The sequence below is a fragment of the Xyrauchen texanus genome, chromosome 36, assembly GCF_025860055.1.
Source record: "Xyrauchen texanus isolate HMW12.3.18 chromosome 36, RBS_HiC_50CHRs, whole genome shotgun sequence".
In the NCBI taxonomy this organism is placed as follows: Eukaryota; Metazoa; Chordata; class Actinopteri; order Cypriniformes; family Catostomidae; genus Xyrauchen; species Xyrauchen texanus.
This window is the reverse complement of record NC_068311.1, coordinates 19,503,667-19,526,238: the sequence shown is the minus strand read 5'-3', so window position 1 is coordinate 19,526,238 and position 22,572 is coordinate 19,503,667. Positions and strand designations below refer to the sequence as shown.

The 22,572-nt window shown below is 37.9% G+C and overlaps 1 protein-coding gene across 1 annotated transcript in view; it reads right to left on the bottom strand.

Annotated features, from left to right (window-relative positions):
• Positions 1–1,454: 1,454 nt before the first annotated feature.
• LOC127629864 (sortilin-related receptor-like) overlaps positions 1,455–22,572 on the bottom strand; it is a 90,698-nt gene continuing 69,580 nt past the window's right edge. The window contains exons 25-48 of the mRNA XM_052107141.1: positions 22,417–22,536; positions 22,177–22,302; positions 21,168–21,278; positions 20,936–21,067; positions 20,392–20,523; positions 18,927–19,061; positions 18,519–18,671; positions 18,266–18,427; positions 15,822–15,950; positions 14,109–14,235; positions 13,839–14,008; positions 13,353–13,465; positions 13,159–13,263; positions 11,774–11,840; positions 11,571–11,647; positions 11,395–11,482; positions 11,115–11,299; positions 9,917–10,036; positions 9,658–9,822; positions 9,288–9,462; positions 8,836–8,942; positions 8,528–8,726; positions 8,175–8,387; positions 1,455–5,927 (exon numbers count right to left, since the gene is read on the bottom strand). Coding sequence (XP_051963101.1) covers positions 5,860–5,927; positions 8,175–8,387; positions 8,528–8,726; positions 8,836–8,942; positions 9,288–9,462; positions 9,658–9,822; positions 9,917–10,036; positions 11,115–11,299; positions 11,395–11,482; positions 11,571–11,647; positions 11,774–11,840; positions 13,159–13,263; positions 13,353–13,465; positions 13,839–14,008; positions 14,109–14,235; positions 15,822–15,950; positions 18,266–18,427; positions 18,519–18,671; positions 18,927–19,061; positions 20,392–20,523; positions 20,936–21,067; positions 21,168–21,278; positions 22,177–22,302; positions 22,417–22,536 — 3,179 coding nt within the window. The 3' untranslated portion in view covers positions 1,455–5,859. The remainder of the gene's footprint in view (positions 5,928–8,174; positions 8,388–8,527; positions 8,727–8,835; positions 8,943–9,287; positions 9,463–9,657; positions 9,823–9,916; positions 10,037–11,114; positions 11,300–11,394; positions 11,483–11,570; positions 11,648–11,773; positions 11,841–13,158; positions 13,264–13,352; positions 13,466–13,838; positions 14,009–14,108; positions 14,236–15,821; positions 15,951–18,265; positions 18,428–18,518; positions 18,672–18,926; positions 19,062–20,391; positions 20,524–20,935; positions 21,068–21,167; positions 21,279–22,176; positions 22,303–22,416; positions 22,537–22,572) is intronic.

The window sequence follows — 22,572 nt, the reverse complement described above, 5'->3', positions numbered from 1 at the left end:
AGACAACTTTGTTCACATCTATTTAAGCTTTAGTAACACTTTGGTTCTTCCACAAAGAGCTCTAAGACTTACTTGTTAACGTCTTGTGATGAATCTGCCCTTGCCCTTATTCCGCCACCTGCCGGATGACCTTTGACCCCCTGGGAGCATTCAAGAGGCTCCTGATGTTTCCGAGTTATGCCGGCTGGCCCAGCTGAACTAAATACTGCTGACCACACAAATACAGGATGTACTGGCGCACAGGGACAATCAGGTCTGTATGCAAAGATATCACAGATGTGTTAAGGGCCAAAGATCAGTAAATCTAAACAGGTGCTTTATTTCCCCAAAATGAATGAGACCATTCATAAATTAGTACAGGCATAAATCAGCTGAAATTTTAGTAGTTATGGCTATCCATAGTATGCATGAAAAAATTATAGTAAAAGTTGTGAAACATCAAACCACTACATAAAAATAATGTATCACATAAAATATATAATTTGGTTAAAAGGTTATGTCTAATGTAATATTTTTAAAATTATTTTAAAATGTGACGTTATATTTCTCCGATCAAAAAAACATTAAAATCATCCCTAATGAAATTATGAAAATGTCTGTCTAGCAACACAATCTGCACTCTGAACATTTTTTACTATTTCCTCATTCTCATCGCAGTGATCTTTAGGTGTCAGAAATCCTACTCTACAAATTAACAAGCTGTGAGTATTGGATAGAGAAAAGAGAAAGAACAAGAAAAGAAAAAACATCTTAGATTAAGTGCTCCAGAGAGCTACAGAAATCATTTGACACAAAATTGGTGTTTTGTGCTTGTGCACCCACTAATGGTGTTTCCTTTCAACCTTACATTTTTTTAGTCATCTTTATGGTCCTTTTGTTTTTTATGTCATCTTTATGGTCCTTTTGTACTGGTTTATATGATGTTTTATGTATTTAAAAGATTATTTATAACAACAACAATACACATAAACATTATCACCAACATTTTAGTCAGATGGGTTTAGAAAACAAGATAAGGAAAGATATTTCTACATTTTCATATCTATTTTTAGACACAGACCTTTCTGTCTGACCTTTTCTCTAAAGACACAGATGATCCATTACCACATTGACGTAATTGTTGTCCCAGTGCAGCACTGCCATTGTAAAACTTAATAGGCATTATCTGCACAAAATGGACAGCTCACATCAATGACATTCCCATTACAAATGTCAATGAGGACACTACATCAAGTGAAAGAAAGAAAGAAAGAAAGAAAGAAAGAAAGAAAGAAAGAAAGAAAGAAAGAAAGAAAGAAAGAAAGAAAGAAAGAAAGAAAGAAAGAAAGAAAAAGATTTTCATGACAACATTTTTGATAAAAACTTGGAGAAACAAGTAATTATTGTAGACATATGAGACAACCTGCCAACAAGAATATACAAGTGATCCAATCTATGCTAAAATTAAGGAATTGTGTCTTCCGTTTGCATTCTGTTTTCATGGAAAATGAAGAATTCTGTGTATTTATAGCAATTGGACATCCCAGATCTGATCACCTGGAGCACTAAAGTACTTCTTGCTTTTGTAGGAACTGTTACCTGTCTTTTTTTGGTTGAAACTGTTCTTCCCGCCAAACGACGGAAGAAATAAGAGAAGGTACAAACATGTCCGTGAAGACGACGTCAGACGTTAATTAATGCATGAGAGACCTCTGGTGGTGGAAGCAGGAATAAATACACCTTTTTTAATTGTAAAGATATAAAATACACAAATTGTAACGTATTATTAACCTATTTGTAATGTTAAATTGAATACGTACATTATGGTAGTATTCGTTTCACTGTCATTATAGATATTCACCCTGTTGGTGTACACAAAAACATCTCCATATTGAAATATTAATGTAAAACAAAGATGAATTTCTCTCACAAACACCGGTTGGAGCTACGGACAAGGTTCTGTATAGATATCTTGTCTCTTAAAGGGATAGTTCACCCGTAAAGGAAAATTCTATGATCATTTTCTCATCCTCGTACCATCAGATATGTTTGAGTTTCTTTATTCTGCTGAACACAAAAGAAGATTTTTAGGAGAATATTTCAGCGCTGTAGCTCCATATAATGCAAGTGAATGGTGTAGCGATATTTGAAAGTCCAAAAAGCACATAAAGGCAGCATAAAAGTAATCAATATGACTCCAGTAATTAAATCTATATCTTCAGAAGCGATTTGACAGCTGTGTTCCTGAAGCTCAACTGGGAGAGCATTGTGCTAGCAATGCTAAGATAATGGGTTTGATTCCCAGGGAACACACAAACTGATACAATGTATACCTTGAATACGATGAAAGTCTCTTTAAATAAAAGTGTCTGCCAAATGCATACACATAATTGCATGGGTGAGAAACAGATCAATATTTAAGTGCTTTTAAACTATAAATCTCCACTTTTAATTTAACTTCCACATTCTGCTTCTTTTGTTTTTGGCGATTCACATTCTTTGTGCATATTGCCACCTACTTGGCAGGGAAGAGAATTTATGGTAAAAAAAATATCTTAAATATTGATCTGTTTCTCACCCACACCTCTCATATCACTTCAGAAAACATGGATTTAAGGAGTCATGTGGATAACATTTATGCTGGCTTTATGTGCTTTTTGCACATTCAAAGTTCTGGCCACCATCTCCATTTGTGCTCTCAGAATAAAGTTATACACATCTGGGATGACATGAGGGTGAGTAAATGATGAAAGAATTGTAATGTTTGGGTGAACCATCCTTTTAAACATTCAGTTGTGAAACCTCAGCTTAAGTTCAGTGAGCCGTGCGCTCCCTATGACATCACAGATGTAAGCAATGTCTCTACAACTGTGTTGGAGTAGTTCAATGGGAAATTTTGTATAAGTGCCCATTACTTTTTCTTGTAGATGTTTGTAAAATTTCTGGTCGTTCAATAAAAATCAACAAAACGAATGAAGAAAAAATTGTGTTGGAGAGTGGTGTGAGGATAAATAAAGGGAGACAAGTAAATAAACAGGGACAGGAACACACTGTAAATAAAGACGTACCACTTCTATAAACATGTCTAATTGTGGTTCAGATAAATCCCACACATCAATAAACACAGGGCATAAGGTCTGCAAGCTGTGACTGGCAAATTATGCAAACTGTTTGTTTTAGGTATCCTTATTTTAAAAAATAAAAATAAATCATGTGTAATCAGGCTTATAAATAGGTGGTTTTGTGTCAAATGTAGGCTTTGAACCAAAATTGTGCCCCTAAGCAAGGCACTTAACACCAGGTACTTTAAGAAGTGTTTGTTTCTATAACAGCACTGTATGTTGCTTTGGATAAATGCATGCACTAAAATGACCCTATAATGATAAATGTAATTTTGCTTGAGCTTTTGAAACCTAACCTTATAGGAAAAAATATGATTAGCTGTGAGGGAACTCTCAAGGAGATTCCTGATGAATACTTCATTACAGTCTCACACACATTAACATGGTCAAATTCCACTAATGGGTCTGAACTTCAAAGAGCAGAAAAGAATGTACTTTGGCTTTATTAAGTGTTAACACTGTAAATTAATTGGCTGTTATAAAGTGTGAAGTATTGATTATCAGACGATCCCACTGCTACAGAGTAAGAGGAGCCAAATTCAACAGTTTTCTACATTTATTTAATCATAAGTGGTTCATAAAACATCTCAGATGGTACCACTTAAAATATTTGTATCTTTAAAACCTTCAGTAGGCAGGCAAGATCAAAGACTTAAACATGGCGGTGCCCAACATTACTGCTATGTCAACATTTTACATCTTATCGACCAAAAATAAATGTTCAAACATTGTCACAAATAGTTGTAAATAAGAAATACAAACAATAAAAAGAAAAACGGTGGCTCAGAATTCACACAAGTGCTGCACTAGAACTTCAAAACGTTATACAGTGGTAATTCACAATATGTCAATACACACATTTTCTATCTAATTATTCAGTCTTTTTTTATTCAATTGTCATCTTGTTTACTTTTTTACATTTTTGTGAGTGTGTTCATGTGTGATCACTTTGACATACTGCTACATATATTACTCAGTGTGTTGTAATAAGGCAATGTGGTACTTAAAGAAACAATTTCACTTAAAACTGCCATAACTACTATTAACTGTATAGATTTGTTTCAATAAACAATGGAGATTATTAATAATGAACACGCAATTGAATGTAAACTGTCAATAAACCTAATTTAAAATGACCTTTAAAGGGTTAGTTCACCAACAAATCAAAACTGTCATCATTTACTCACCCTCGTGTAGTTCCAACCCCATTTTAGAAAATTTTAAGAATGTTGATGCTTCTATTTGTTTCCACAAAATGAAAGTGAATGTTGACTGAGGCAAAAATTCTGCGTAACATCTCACTTTATATTCATCAGAGGAAAGTCATTCAGGTTTGAAACAACACAAGGGTGAGAAAATAATTAAATATATTTTTGGGTTAATTATCCTTTTAGAGAAAGAGGGAGTAGACTGTAACCATTTTTCTTTTTTCTGGTCACCACAACACAAGTTACAAAAAAATTAGGTGAAACAGATTTGAAAAAAACAAACAAAAAAAAAAAACAATACATTCATAAAACAAATCTTTTACGCAACACCCGCAATCCAGTTAAAATGAAACATGGATTTAACACATGTACCTCTTCACAACGTATAGGGAAGGCAAGATGGCTGCTCTACCCTCTGCTTTTCTGTAAGCTTGGCACAAGAGACAAGAATAAAGCCTTATGCTCTGCCAAGAGCTGCACGGGCTTCATTGCAATTTGGAACTACTGTACAGATTCTCAGAAACCAACACACTGCGCTGCCTGTGGCAGTGTGACTGATAACGCTGGCACAATCTACATTAACCCAGTTCCCTGAGAACACTAAAGGACTAAAACCATGGCAGCACACAGGATATGCAATAGTATTTTTTGCTAGATAAAATGAGTACCGGTAGGATAAATCAAAGGAATACAGCAGTGAGCACAAGTGATTTGTACGGACTATACAACACATAACATAACTGTTACCGAGATGTTTTTGTCTGCAAGACATTTTGTTTTGTCTTAAGATGATTCTTATCTTAAAATAACTGATAAAACAACCAAACTAGGTAACAAATTTCACATTTTCAAAAAGCAGAGGGGATAAATCTATTGCTGACCAAAAAAATTAACAAATGGATAAAAAGTGTAAACAAGGTACTGTGGACAAATGCAGGCCTACTGACATAAAGTGACACAAATCGAGCATATGTAGAAAAAATCAAATCCTGTGGAATTTGCTGTCGACAGCCTATGTACCTCCTTCCCTTTTCATTAGCATTCATTGATTCATTTTTTTCCTTCTGTACACAAAAATGAGGTTTGATTTTTGTTGACTTTTTCCTTTTGTGTGTTTTTTGTTTGTTTTTGCACTGATGCACCCATATCTAGGTGCTTATTTTGGCTTTAAGCAAATGTAATGCTCGCGTGAGTTTGTTGTACAATAAGGGTCTTTGCTCTGTTCGGTGAGTCTGCTGATCAGTTAACAAACTCCTTCACTTGCTTCAGTTAATGCCTACAAAGTCCAATACCCACATTTATAATATATAAAAAAATAAGTTATTGCGCATCCGAAAAAAAGTGCATCTTATATGGAAAAATATCTCTTTCGCTCCATGCTTTCGTTTCTTCCTTGGGGTCCTGAAACCTACATTCAGCCTATCTAAGTTTACGGGGGTTCGAGAGGAAGGGTGCTCGGTAGCTTGAAGGTGTGCCAGATGGGCAGGTAAGAAAATGTGATGAGGAGGTGGAGGGAGGAGTGAAGGAGGAGAAGAGAAAGAGTCATCCAGCTATGCAATCATCATGGGAACGTCATCTGAAAAGCCACAGATCATTGGATCATCTTCATCATCATCACCTGAACAGAAGAGAGGGAATAAATAACATTAGCAGCTGATTTTTACGGCATTGAAGACAACTGAACAAAACTGAACTGAAGAGAATGTAATTAAACTGAACTAAACTGAAGTAAAGTGAACTGAGCTAAAGTAAATTGAACAAATCTGAAGTGAACTGAATGAAACTGAATTGAAGTGAACTGAATGAAACTGAATTGAAGTGAACTGAATGAAACTGAATTGAAGTGAACTGAATGAAACTGAATTGAAGTGAACTGAATGAAACTGAATTGAAGTGAACTGAATGAAACTGAATTGAAGTGAACTGAATGAATCTGAATTGAAGTGAACTGAATGAAACTGAATTGAAGTGAACGAAACTGATTTGAATGAAGTGAACTAAACTGAACTATATTGAATTGAACTGAACTGAAACTTATCTGAGCGGAACTGAAGTAAACTAAATTAAATTAAACTGAATTGAACTGAAAACTTTAACTTAAAATAGCTGAACAGAACTGAACTGAAGTGAACGCAACGAAACTGAATACAAGTGAACGGAACGAAACTGAATTTAATTGAACGGAACTCAACTGAATTGAAGTGAACGGAACTCAACTGAATTGAAGTGAACGGAACTGAACTGAAGTGAAGTGAACGGAACTGAACTGAAGTGAACGGAACTCAACTGAACTGAATTGAACAAAACTGAACTGAATTGTAATGAACGAAACTGAACTGAATTGAAGTGAACGGAACTGAACTGAATTGAAGTGAACGGAACTCAATTGAATTGAAGTGAACGGAACTCAACTGAACTGAATTGAAAAAAACTGAACTGAATTGAAGTGAACGGAACTCAACTGAATTGAAGTGAACGGAACTCAACTGAATTGAAGTGAACGGAACTCAACTGAATTGAAATGAACGAAACTGAACTGAATTGAAGTGAACGGAACTGAACTGAATTGAAGTGAACGGAACTGAACTGAATTGAAGTGAACAGAATGAAACTGAATTGAACAAACTGAAGAGAATTGATCTAAACAGAAGTGAAGGAAACTGAATTGAAGTGAACTGAATGAAACTGAATTGAACGGAACTCAATTGAATTGAAGTGAACGGAACTCAATTGAATTGAATTGAACTCAACTGAATTGAAGTGAACGGAACTGAACTGAATTGAACTGAACGGAACTGAACTGAATTGAAGTGAACGAAACTGAACTGAAATGAACGAAACTGAACTGAATTGAACGGAACTGAACTGAATTGAAATGAACGAAACTGAACTGAATTGAAATGAACGAAACTGAACTGAATTGAAGTGAACGGAACTTAACTGAATTGAAGTGAACGGAACTGAACTGAAGTGAACAGAACGAAACTGAATTGAACTAAACTGAAGAGAATTGATCTAAACCGATTTGAAGAGAATTGATCTAAACAGAAGTGAAGGAAAGTGAACAAAAGTTACCTACATTTAAGGGACCTGAATTAGATACAGCTGATCCAAATCGACATAAAAAGCAAGACTACAGTTTGCAAGTGCACTTTTTGGAGAAATATCCTCTGGAGGGACTGGTGCACTTCACAAAATAGATGACATCACGAGGAAGGAAAATTAAGTGGATATATTAAAGCAGCATCTCAAGACACCAGCCAGAAACTTAAAGCAAATGGGCCTTCCAAATGGACAAGGACCCAGAGCAGACCTCTAAATTTGTGGCAAAATGGCTTAACGACAACAAAGTCAAGGGATTGAAGGGATCACAAAGCCCTGACCTCAATCCAAATTTCAGCAGAACTGAAAAGGCACGTGCGAGCAAGGAGGCCTACAAACCTCACTCAGTTACACCAGTTCTGTCTGGAGGAATGGTCCAAAATTCCAGAAACGTATTGTGAGAAACATGTGGAAGGCTCCCCAAAAGGGTTGACCAAGTTAAACCAGGCAATGCTACCAAATACTAACAAAGTGTATGTAAACATCTGACCCACTGGGGATGTGATGAAAGAAATAAAAGCTGAAATAAATCATTCTGTCTACTATTATTCTGACATTTCACATTCTTAAAATAAAGTAGTGATCCTAACTGACCCAAGACAGGGAAGGTTTTCTACGATTAAATATTAGGAATTGTGAAAAACAGAGTTTAAATGTATTTGGCGAAGGTGTATGTAAACTTCTGACTTCAACTGTAGTAGTAAAAACAGTATAATAATAAAGACAGGAGACATTATTAAGGCCAAGGTCAGCCTGGTCTTACCCAGCTCATCTCCTGAGGAGAAAATGGCAGAGCCCAGACGAGAGTTGTAGTGGCTGTTAGCAAAGGCGGTGAAGCTGTGCTGTAGCCGACGGTGTCTGAGGTAAAGCACCACAAGACCTCCACACACACCTACCAACAGCAGGAACAACACTGGAACCACAACCACTGCCACGTCTCCTGATTTACCTGACTGAGCTGCAGCATCATTGGGACCTAAAACACAACAGGAGCAAAGCCTTGTTACATGAATGACCAAAGCCAGTAACTCCACTAACTCTTTATTTAAGAGAAGTACTTCAGGACAAGAATGAAACACAATGCCAAGAACAACATATTTTTGTAAATAATCATGCCTGCTCCTTTCCCCAGTTCATCATACAACAGCACTGCAGCATCTCCGCACAGCTGGTTGTTGAGTAGGCAGCGCGCCCTCACTGAGAATGTGTAGTTATGGCCAACCAGCAGGCTGTTGATCCTGAAGAACGTCTCTGTGGTGTTGCCCAAACACGTAGAGGAGTTGGTCACACTGTCATGCACATACACCTCATAGCCCTGAGGAGTGAAATAGTGATAATCAGTCCTGTGGTGTGCAGTATTGCCACTGTAATTTAAGGGTGTATGGAGAGAGCATGCAGTATATCGAAAGGTTCAGGTCTCTAACCCTGCTCTCATTGAAGCTTTGGTCCTTCACAGCCAGACTCTTCCAGAAGAGAAACACATGGTCCTGTTCTTCTAAGATCTTGAGGGCCTCAGGTGCAGGCAGAGGAACTGTGTGGATAAAACACATTTAATGAAAAATTAAATATTAATAAAACATATTGGCTATTAATGTACAGCAGGGTCCTAATGTCTGCGACTACTAGTTCTAATTGAGTAAAATTTACTTCATTACAAATTATATCCTTGGTATAACAATTTGAGTGAAAAGCTGAACAGAAAAAATAACATTCATTTTAGAATTTCCTACTATTTGTTTGGTCCTCCTTGTGTTTTAATGCTTGAACAAATGTACATTTGATCTGGCATGGATTTCACAAGTTTGTACAAACCTGATGATTCATAGACTAGTAAATCATATAATGTTTTAGGCAAGTAATAAATAGAAGGTCATACCGGTGTTGAGTGTGTAGCTGGCCTCTTTGCTCATGTTGAGCAGTCTGATGGTGATGCTATAGCGTCCTCCAGCCTCCAGGCCCTTCAACGTGTACTCCACTGTGTTATTCTGAGTGCTCACCTTATAGTCTCGCTCTGTTTTACGAACCATGTCTCTCGTGTGCACTGCATACGTCTAATAAATACACAGGGATGCTTTAAACACTCGAGTAGATTACCCATCTAAAATATAACTACATAATAAAAAGTTTTATATATACAGGTTTGGGGACCCCTGGCCAAATGTATAACTTTATACAAATATGCCAGTCAATTATATGGAAGAGAACATATGTTAGTATATTTGCCCGGGAATGCATGCTCATCGTACCAGAGGACTGCTGGGAGAATCGTAAGGCGGCTGCCACTTCAGAGTGGCCTGTGTCTTCTCCACTCGTACTTTATGTAGGTTTCGGGGTGGAAGTCGCTCACTGGGGATCATCTTCACTACGGCATATTCAGATGGAGGACCCAGGTATGGAGAGATCACCCTCACCTGAACACAACGCAGACATTTAACTTCTGTACACATGCCGTTATAATGAGAAACAATGGCATACTTAAAAGTGAGGACAATGGTGGACACTAACCAGGAAGAGGTACTGCTCATCGCTGTCTACAATGACAGTCAGGCTGCTGGAGGTGGTGATCTGCCGGTGAGGTCTGCGATACAGGTCCAGGAAAGAGGTGGCATAGAACACTCCATACATCTATTAGAAGATATAGTACACGTACATGCTGTCACATATATATATGATTTCTGCAATAATATACACAACCACTAAAATCTTGCTCCTGCAAAATTGCTGGGTGATTTTGCCAAAAATATATTAGCTGTCCTTGGCTAATATAGCTTTTCTGTTTTGATCTAGTTGATCTAGAAAGTGCACACTGTATACCAAACAATTTGTATGTATAATCATAAACCATTGCTGATAGTGTCCACTAATTTCTTCCACCGCAGATTCAGCATCTAGCTGGTTACAAACTACCCACTGAGTCACAGAGGTGTGCTGACTTTGCTCCCGAGTTTGTGTGCATGTCCGTGTGTGAGTGTTTCTGTGAGAGCGAAAGAGAGGGGGAGCACGAGGGCGCTTTACACTATGGGAGGCTGACTTGGGCAAAATACATTGAAACATTTGCACATATTAAAAAATTATTTAGTATAATATAGAAACTGTTGTATTGATCACGTCTCGGTGGTACGGCTCTGTTTGTTGGTCGAAATTCAAGTTTCTATGTGTGCGTATGTATGTGTCAGCGTGTGTGAATATGGTTGAGACGAGAGTAAAAGAGAAAGAGGCAGAGAGCGAGAGCGAGTGCAAGGGCACTTTTCAAAGTAAACTGAAATACATTTAGGATATTATCGATATTGTTTGTCATTCACATGTGATGTACTAAACATATGTCATTGTTTTAAATGTTTGTTTTTTTTGCTGTGTTAGCCTGTATAACTCTTTGAAATAACTAAATAATTAGGTGAAGTGATATGAACAAGAAATATTTCAGCCGTGCGTTACAGGAAAACAATTGCACACCTTAGAACGTCTTTCAACCAATCAGAGTCAAGCATTCAACAGAGTAGTGGTATAAAATGTGATAAATTCTCAATAATATTTATTTAATATATTAACATTTAATCTAGCAGTGCATTCATTAGTGTACTATATGTTTCTGCTGTAGTATTGAGAATCAATAATTTCTCAGATATTGTTTCAACTACTGAAATTTTGGTATTGACAACTCTGCTCTTTAAATCCACAAATATTGTTCAACATATAGTCTCACCTCAGCCTGAGGACCAGTCCAGCTGCAGTCCACAGCAGTCTGGTTAAGTGCACGGGCCTTAAGTGAGGGCTGGTCAGGTCTGGTGCCTTCGGTCTGCTGGCGGGACAGTGCAGTCGGACTGTCTCCATCATCTGTGTGAGCCCACACAGCCACCTCATACACAGTCCCCGCTGTCAGGTTAGTGGCTACATGGGAAACAACATAAATATCACTCACATCTGTAGTGTATCTCTCTGTGGAAATGCATGTGGAAGTTTGATAGTTTGTCTAGGGTGTTCACCTTTCAATATTCCAGAAACTGTGTAATTCAAGCTCTCCTTTACATGTTCGTCAAACACCCATGAAATGATGACAACATATTCCTTTACCTAACATAGACAGTAACAAAGATTAAGTTCAACTCGATGGAATGACATAAATGTAATCCACATACTGAGGCAAAGCAAACTGTCTGACCTTATAATCAGAGGTAATGGACAAATCCATAGAGTCCTCCGTGATGCTAGTGATCTTAACGGTAGGTGGAGACAGAGCTGAAAGAGATTATTAAATAATTTTGATTCAACCATTATATGAGATAAAAAATCAATACATGTCCAGCAGGGGGAGGCAGCGCTCTTCTGTGAACATTTCAAAGTTGGCTTTACTGGCTTTGTTACCTTTTTGAGGAACGATGGATTTAATTTCTGTCCAGTTTCCAACCCCTCTGCTTGTGACGGCAGCAACCTGAAAAATAAACACAACAGATTTGAAGACTATGTGACAGAAAGGACTCTATTTAATTGTTTCAAAGGCAACATAAAATAGCTTTCACCACCTATTTTACTACTCTAATGTTTACAAGTAATTTACAAGTATTCCGAGACATGTTTCAGAACATACAGTCTTGATTTTATTCACAGAGAAACTGGACAATGAAAAGTGGAATTCCATAGCGTAATGAATCCAGATCTGACGTATGCTTGGGATCGATGCCTTTTTCACACATCGTTAATCTGAAGATTTTGCCAATGATTATCGATATACAGTATCTTTATTTTTAATATAAATAGGGCTGCTGGTTGGACAATAGTCTTTGTCTTTTCAAACATATTTCTCAACACAACTTTGGTAAAGTGTGAGTCAATTCAAGGGGGTCATACACAAGACATGTCTAGCGGACAACATGGTGACAAACTGCCAATGCTCAGCAATTCTACAGTGCCATGGAGTGCAGCTTGCATAGTTTTCCACTAAATTAGACTCAAATCATTATCAAAGGACAAAGATTATTTACTCTAGCCATCGCTGGATGATATATTGTGTATGTGTATCTCTCATTAAGCTTACAATATGTATTTTCAGTTACAAGTATGTCATTTTGGGGTTTGGGGATGGGACAGCTTGAATGTAAGACCTATTCAAGGCTACATACAGAGAAATTGCATAATAAACTTCACCATTTCTAATCATCCAGTTTGTGCATTTAGAGTTTCATACACTAACCTGCAAACTCATCAGTGTCACTTTGTTCATTCTTTATGTACAAAAACCTTCGTAACTTTGGACAGCCATCTGCTGCATCGCATCAGCTATAATAATCGATATATCAATATTTTATGACATCCCCTAATCTGAACTCTAGTTTGCAGTTGATTGTGGAGGATTACTCTCCATTGCCGCCACCAACATTTGAGGAAGCTTTTTGAGGCCTAAGTTCAAGTTCAACCAAGGAGAGCCTCTCAATATATCCCAAAGGTATGCAAATCTTTAAATCTATTATTATTTGTTATTATTGACATAGCCTTTATTAAATAAATGTTAACCTTTTTAAATTATAATGTTAGCTTTTGGCAAAATTTTAGAAGGACTGCAAAACCTACAACAGTAGTCTAAAACAATGCCTAAAGCTATTGTTTAACATTAGTTTAGTGACAGGAAGTTGTACTTTCTGATGAAAGATTAAAAAGACAAACTTTTGCTTCTTTGAAAATAATGTGCAACATGCAAATTGAGCAAATAGGGTCCGTGCTGACTTTAAATCAGCGTGTGCTTCTCATTGTACCCTGAATCTGTAGAGCGAGCTGGGCTGCAGGTTCTTCACTTGTGCACTTGTGCCAGAGCTACGCTGAGAAAACCACTCTGCACTGTTCTTTTCACTGTACTCCACCTGTACAAGACATACAATGAAGCCAGTTAGATACAAGTATGTATATATAAAGAACAGTGGTTTAGAGTCTTTGAGAGATTCACACTCACAATATACTCCCTAATGAGTCCATGTGCTTTATCTGGGGGGCTCCAGGAGCACAGCACTGTTCCATCCTCTTCGTTGTCACAGCTCAGTTGCAGACCCTGTGGACGATCCGGCACTGCCACAAAACACATAGATAAGAATGAACCAGTCTGTATGTAATTGAGACTGAATTGTTGAGAAAGGACAATAACACTGTCCTAACCAGGCGTGAGGCATTGAAGGGACAAGTGATGAACCCTATTTTTTTTTTCCATGTTAATCTGAGTTGTTGTCCTAACAAGCCCCAAGCGAGCTATGAGCAATGATTGGCATTTAGTGCAGAAACTTGCTTTGAATGCTGACTGGAAAATATTTAATATTTATAATTTTTTATTTAATAAAATGTAATAGCTCATATTAATCAATTTTAAAATAACATTGCACATTATTTAACCTGTCAAGTCATGCTTGGTTACGACACAGTAAAATTGGTTATTTTAGTGACTTACATCCTTCTGGTGTGCGCAGCGTGAGCACCTCATTGGTCTTGTGCTGCTTGCTGAGACACTGAGTCTGCACCTTCACTTGGTAGGTGGTATCCGGCATCAACACAGTCAGAGTGGCACTGCCTTTATTGCTGTTTGTGTCCATAACAGTCCACTGCTGGATACCCACCGGCCTGGAAATCAAATAGAGCCTGTTTTAATGACCCACGTGGACCAGAGACACTTTCCCTGCTGTATTGTGCAGCTGAAAGCTGAAGTACGAATGCTTGATACCTGTAGTAGATGATAAAGGAGCAGGAGGTTGCTGGCATGTTTTTGGGTCTCGACCATGTGAGCGTTACAGCACCGGAGAAGTTGGCGCTCCACTGCAGATTTTGGATCTTGTAGACCAGTGAATCCACTGACGGAAGGTGAAACAGAGTGATTTAGTGTGAACTGCCTGACCATGATATGCATGTGCTTGCGGTATTCGGTATAATACTGTACTTGGTGCTGTCAGCTTTGAATAGTAACTAGATTTTCCTGAAGGAAATAGCAGTGCTTGCAAGGCAGCACAATATTAGTTTTAAAGTTTTATGTAAGTTTCAGTTATAAGCTTTGTTTCTGGGTAATTTAATCTGTGTTAATTAACTTAATCTTTGCAGTTGTTATGACAATCAGTGGACATCTTTTTTTATGATGGCTGTGTATGAGAATCGAAACAAAACATGACACCATCTTTGCACAATCCAGCTGTAAGGAGGACCAATTGGAATTTATATGCAAATATTACAATAACACCATCGCTGTCGGTTACATTTTAAATTCTGTACATTCTATCCTGTTAGTCAAATGGAAAATTTCACATTTAAATCTCAAATTTCTTAAAATTGATTCACCTTAAGCGCAAGAGAAACTAGCATGCACCCATCTTGAAAATGTTGTCTCGAAACTTCCATTCTAGCAGACACTATTAGATGTCTATGGTCAAAGTGTAATTAGCTAGCAAAGTGGATAGCTATCATGAGTATTTTAAAGTGATCAGGGGATGTCATAACTGCAAGCAAAATGGGGAGATTTTAAAACAAGTGTACTTAATTCATAAATCCAAAAGATTCTACCTTCACGTTGTGGATATACTGATATTCTTCTGTGCACATGAAACTCCAAGAGACAACACAAAATCATTAAAAATATCTCTGTACGACAACTCTGGCCATCTTTTCAGGTCATTCACCCATCGTGTTATAGTTCAGGAGATCAGATTTTTTGAGTGTTAAAGTGGGACAGGGGAAGGGGTGCAACTATATTTATACACACACATACATACATACACACACACATACATACATACATACATACATATATGTGAAAGTGTATGTTTTAATTTGTTCCATTTACAACAGTTTTAATCACATTGAAGCTTTGAAAAAATGTAGGGTGATAAATTAATTTTAAAAAGTGCAATTGTAATTTGCTTTAATGTTATGAACTTGCATGTGTAATAATAGCTGTCACTGTTGGAAATTTCATGTCAACTACATGCTTTAAAAGAAATTATTATCAAACTGAAACCTAAAAATTAAACAGAATTACAAATCTAACAATCAAATGCATGTATCATGAAGTGCAGAGTGTCATAGCTGTCTGAATGTGATCTGCCAGGCCCAATTTACCTCTGAGTTAACAAACATTTAGAGAGACAGAAAAAACACCTCACTAGCATTTTCACATAGTAAAGGGGTGGTGTAGAATCACACCATCAACTCTTGGTGAAAAATACTGTGTGCTCAGAGGCGTAATCCATTTTGATCAAAGCTTCTCAATAGCTTCAATACAAACTGGAATTTAGATGAAAAACTTAAAAGAGTGGAGCGCGGAAAAGGGGCGGGGCTGAATATGGTGAATACTATAAAACAAAAATAAAAGTCTGAAATTATCTACAATAAGTTAGAAAGGACTCGTTAAACAGTTTGGGCTGAATTGCAGAAATAAGCAAGCACTAACCGGTGCAGTTGTCTTCATCACTGTGATCAGAACAGTCCATAAAGCCATCACACCTCTCACTGTTGAGAACACATGCCTCACCATCCGCACAGAGGGTACCATTCACACAGAGCAACGGCCCACGGGTGGCTGCAATAAAAGAGTCAGTTAATCTTACGGTTACCAGCCCTGAGCTGCTTTTGATCTAAAAGCATTTGCTGAATTGACTAAAATTAGTTTGAACTTTAAATAAATGATAAAAATAATAATAATAATAATATTATACACACCGATCAGTCACAATTTTAAAACCACCTGCCAAATATTGTGTAGTCTCCCTAGTGCCGCAAAAACAGCACTAACAAGCATTCTGAGATGTTATTCTTCTCACCACAATTGTACAGAGCGGTTATTTGAGTTACCGCAGACAGTCAGTTCGAACCACTCTCTGTTGACCTCTCTCGTCAACAAGGTGTTTCCATCCACTGGATGTATTTTGTTTTTGGCACCATTCAGAGTAAATTCTAGAGACTGTTGTGTGTGAAAATCCCAGGAGATCAGCAGTTACAAAAATACACAAACCAGCCTGTCTGGAACCAACAATCATCCATGACATTATCAAATCAGCCAATCGTGTGGCAGCAGTGCAATGCATAAAATGCAGATACGGTTGTGACAGGTCAATAACTCGTCTCAACCACGAATCATATTCTACAGGGTCGAATTAAATAGTTCAACCAAGCCGTCCATTTTAATCCCGAATCCCATTTTCACGACTGTGACGTGAGGCACGGGCATAAGTGAGTCCAGGGTCACAGCTGATGTCCCCTCCAGGCATACCAAGCTCTCTATCACCTGCCGGTCCTCCGCTTGAGCCTGGTGGAGCACCTGGAACTGCAGCTCCTGTTCCACATGCAGGCCAAGCAGAGCCTAATGTTGTGTTTGGTGGATGCCGGCGAGGGTCTTGAACAGTTCGGCCAGCGGTGAAGTCTCTATGACAGCGTTTTCTATCTACTAATTCCCGGGTTCCAAAACCACTGTGACAGGTCAGTAACTCTTTAAGAAGGAGGAAGCGGGAGCCGGATAAACAATCCACGTAGACATGTAATCACAATATTTTTCAGTATCACACAAACAGCTTCCTGTGGTGCTCTCTCTCCCCTCCAGTGGTCTGGACTGCACTATTATCTCTCTCGATCTCTCACTATAACACAGAACAGCTGTTATAGATAATTTCCCACAGGTGTCAATCATTATCGTCCTTCCTCTCCCTGCCTTGCTCAGCCATGCCCACATCACCACAACTGGTCAGGGGCTTCAGTTAATGTTCACATCAACCATCAGAATGGGGACAAAATGTGATCTCAGTGATTTGGACCGTGATATGATTGTTGGTGCCAGACGGGCTGGTTTGAGTATTTCTGTAACTGCTGATCTCCTGGGATTTCCACACACAACAGTCTCTAGAATTTACTCTGAATGGTGCCAAAAACAAACAACATCCAGTGAGCAGCAGTTCTGGCTCAAACTGACAAAATCTATGGCAACTCAGATAACCACTCTGTACAATTGTGGTGAGAAGAAAAGCATTCTGAGATAAGGGTTGGTGGCACGAGGGGGACCTACACAATATTAGACAGGTGGTTAATGTTGTGGCTGATCGGTGTATATCTATATATCTATATCTATATATATATATATATATATATATCTATATATATATATATATATATATATATATATATATATATATATATATAATATTGTGCAAAAGTCACACAAGATGTTTCACAAAAGCATTTGTCTTAAGATGGTTATTTATATCTTCAGCTTTCGTGTGTCAATAGGAAATATAACTGGTAAACTCCAAAACATTACTTTTGCAAACAGAGAAGATTTGAATAGAAGTAGGGAAAGCCTTAAAGTTGAGACAGCCTAAACAGATAGAAGAACTGTGGCAAAATCTCCAAGAAGCTTGGAAAATCCTATCTGCCAACAAACAAGAAAAACTGTGTCCAGGTGTACCTAGAAGAATTGGTGCTGTTTTAAAGGCAAAGGTGGTCACACTGAATATTAATTTAGCTTTTTATGTTTACTGGACTTTGTTTGACATTAAGTGATAAATGAAAAATATTTGTGTCATTATTTTTAAAGACATCCTCATTGTGAAACATTTTTCACAAGTGCCAAAAACTTTTGCACAGAACGGTGTGTGTGTGTGTGTGTGTGTGTGTGTGTGTATATATATATATATATACACACACACACACACACACACATTCAATTTTTATTTAAAAGTTTCTGTTATATATATTTTTTACATTATTGGTTACTGCACAATTCCTGTACTTTTATTTTTGTTATAACATGGTTTAATTACTCAAAATATTATTACAATATAGTAATAATAAAGAATGACCAGTCTAACTTTTGACTGTATATGTGTGACTCGAAGAGGCACTTACGACAGTTGGCCTCATCAGACCCATCTTGGCATTGAGGGTGTCCGTCACAGCGCTTCCAGTCAGGGATACAGGTCTGGGGCTTTAGGCAGAGGAACTGATCTTTAGTGCAGCGGCCTGATGGTGGAGGAACATGAGTTGCCACTGGAGTCACAGAACCATTGGCTGAGAGAGAGGCAGAAAAATCACACAGGCAGGGATGAGTACAGATGATAAGGTAACAAGGCAGGGTGTATTGTAATGGTAGAGAAAGCACCTGTGGGACAGCCCACTTCATCGCTGCCATCAGGACAATCTGCATAGCCATCACAGACCCAGGTGTCCACAATACACGCGCCAGAACCGCAGCGGAAACGATTGGGAGCACAGGTAACTGGACCCGGAGCAGGTGTGTGAACAGTTCCGCCACCTGAACTTACCCACAATATATTATAATTAGGCTTAAAACTGTTGCATAAATTTACACAGGACTATTTTTTGTATTCTTGGAACTGAACGTGTTCATTTCAGGGGATCATTTTGATTAATCGCAATTAACTATTTTTAAATAGATTGACAACCCTAATTTTAATTAATCAATTGTACAAGTCTTTTTGGCAAATCACAAGCCAATTCAAAGCTAATAATCAAAGCTAAGAATATGGCACCGGTCTGATTTGTGTACCTGAGCATTGTGCTTCATCTGACCAGTCACCACAGTCGTTTTCCCCATCACACTTCCACCAGGCAGGCACACAGCGGCCGTTCTTACACTCGAACTGGAAGTAACGTGAGCAGCCTGGCTCTTCAGTCGGCGAAGCTGATACAGGAAGAACACATCAGTCAGACATTAGCAAACATGCTCACAAATTTAGTGCAAGGATTTAACTGTCAAAGCAAAACGGGTACTTGTTAGGCTGAAAAGTGCTTTGAAAATGAAATTGTTTTATTTACGGATTTACATTACATTAAAATCACATTCCTGTATAATGTATAGATGCAGATTATAGGTCCATGTTGTGCAGTTCATATGGGTCACACTTTTTCATCACAATTAAGAGAGTTTGGCTTCCTATTCAGCTCATATAACTTCTACATTTCTAAATTAAGTGACTTAATAAAATAAGAATGCTGACCAGTCAGAGTGTCAATATCACAAAATAAACAGCATCACTCTAAAGGGGTTAATTTGCGATATTGACAATGACTGGTCAGCATTCTTATTTAATTAAGTAATTTAATTTAGAAATGTAGAAGTTATATGAGCTGTATAGGAAAACAAACTCTCTTAATTGTGATGAAAAAGTGCGACCCATATGAACTGCACAGCATGGACCTATAATCTGCATGGATCAATTTACTTGCATGACCAACAAATAGTGCAGTGTAGACAGGTTTTGCCCATATAACTCAAAATAAAACTTGGACTTCACACTAGGGATGGGTATGGATACAGACTTTACAATTCGCATGCGTTAATGCATTAAATGTCAGCTCTAGAAAATATTAATTTTATAAATATTATTTTCTCAGATTTTAACTTTCATGGGCAGTTCGGCAAGCATCACAAATGTGTAATCCGTGTCAGTGTGATTAGAATTAAATGTATATTTTGTGTTGCTTTCAATCTACAATTGACTGTAAAGAACAGGAAGGATATTAAGAGACATTATTCAATGACAGATGATTTGCGTAGATCTCATCTTTGGATGCACATTACACAGAATAAGTCAAATCAAACGTTTACTCTATAAAACGCAGTGAAAGGATCTCGGTGCTAAACTTCTTCGTCACTATAGTAGTCAATAACTGGTGGGTGAAATCTGAGTATTTTCCAGCCTGTGGCTAATCATATGCAAGTGATTGGCATAGAGTTAAAGATCAATCTTGAGATTTAAGGATCGATTTCGAGATTGTTTAAATGAAGATCACAATGCATTGGAAAATCTATATATTTATCCATGCAATGGGACTATTGTTGCAGCCAAACTGAAATGTTTGAAATTGAACCCAGAATTTGGCTTTTGTCTGCTAGGGAGTTTTTGATATGGCACAGTGATTAACATTAAATAAAAAATAAATGGCACTTCATGCTAAAGGTTGTCGACCACTGGCCTACACTATAATGTGTTTGTGTGTGCATTGCTCACCACAGTTGGCCTCGTCTGAGTAGTCCCCACAGTCATCCATGCCATCACATTTCCACTCCAGAGTCACACACATTCCATTGGTGCACTGGAAGTTGTAGCCATCACACGTTTTCTCAAACTCTGGATTAGTTGCTGTGGAGGGAGCAGAGAACATTCAACAAACTAATCATTCCAAAACAACTTCAACACGTAATAGTAGAACCTTTGGTTATAGAGCTGTTCAGTCATGATGTCAGTTTGTAGGTCAACCCCGAAGGTAATTTACCATGGGTTCTACTGGGAATTTCAATGGTTTAAAATAAGGTCTGTGGTTAAGATTACTTAAAAGAGACTTTGCCGTTTTTTTAATAATCCGTAAGCTTTAATTATTACATTAATTTATCAAACAAGTAAAGTTCATTTAATTCTTAATTTAATTAAGTTAATGTGCTATTATCCTGCAATTCTCTTCCAGCTTTGAGGGCTATGAACTGAACAGCACTGTTTCTGCTAATAAATGGGTTATTATGGTAACAATTATTAGTCAGCAAAGTGTTGGACTTACAGCAGCCAGCATACGCTGCATCCTCATCGGATCCGTCAGCACAGTGCCGAGTGCCATCGCACACCAGAGACTGGAACAGACACTGTGCTCGATTCCTGCATACAAACTCCATATACCGTGTGCAGAGCGGATCTGCAAGGAAAGCAACTTATTATTCCTTGCAGCCTACCTGTGTTTTAAAATACAATATAAACAGAATTTCCACTTGAGTTCAAAATAAAAAGGCAGATACCGCAGTGTTGCTCATCAGCACCCCCTAGACAGTCCTCCACGCCATTGCAGTGAACACTCGCTGGCAGGCAGGTTCCGTTAGAACACAGGAAGCCGTTGCATTTTTCACCCCCTACAGGACACAAAAGATAACAAATTCCATAGAATCTTAAGCCAATTTTCTACCATCTGGCATACCATATGCAACAATAAGTTAACACAGAACCATCTTCTGAAGCGTTTCTTCTCATGTTTTACTTTTTTTGACTATCATTTACGCACAATTGTTAACAGCCAGATAAGTTCTTTGTAGTTTCTCAGGCATGTTGACAGCCATAGTACTATACTAATTAAACCATCATCCTAAAATCAAGAACATACTCCAAACTTAAATGTTTTTATTACATTTACCTCATCATAGCGAACTTTGCCAGCTAAATAGAAACAAATTATTAAAGCCATGAACTAAAGCCATTCAACCAGCATGGTTAAGCAAGGTCAGCTAACAGTGCAGAGAAATCCAGGATCGAGATTTTTTTGTAATTGTCCCATGCCAAACCATGCACAAGTGGAAATGCTCCTGGAACTGTTCCTCACCGTGCTCATAAACATTCGGCCAGATGGTGGAAAAGATGCTTAACAGCACATATGTTCTATTCTCTTTCATGAAAGCTGCATAATAATGAGAACTGATGCTACTGAATATTGATTGACCCATATGATTTTCTTTCTTCTAATGATCCCAAAGTTATTTACTAGAATGTTCCGACTGCTCTATTTCATACAATGTAGGACAAATAAAAGTAGTCTATAAAAGCAGACGCATGCACAAAATTTGAAATCTTCTCATATTTTTGGAGCAGCATTCTTCCCCATTCACTTTCATTGAATGAAAAAGAGCAGCCAGGACATTCTCCAAAACTACTACTTTGTGTTCCACGGAAGAAAGTCATATAGGTTTGGAACAACATCAGGATGAATAAAAAACAATGACAGAATTTCATTTTTGTGTTAATAGTTAAGTGACTGACCACAGTGGGTTGGGTCCTCGTCTGAACCATCCTGACAGTCATCATCTCCGTCACACACCCAGCGATGAGGAATACAATGACCCGTGTGACACTGGAAACTGCTACTCTCACATGTGTGGTGGCCCACTATGAGACACAGAGACAAAATACGAAAACATTAAGGAGGTACATCAGATGTATCTGATTTGAGTGCATATTTGTTTTGAATCAGTGTGCCAAATAGTTCTCTTTTCTTCTCACCAGTACAGTTGGCTTCATCTGACCAGTCCCTGCAGTCATTGTCCCCATCACATCGCCAGGCATCCCGAATACACACACCTCTTGCACAGGTGAACTCTGCAAGCCCACATTGATGAGACTCTGGGGGGAAAAAAGCAGATCAAATATTACCCAATG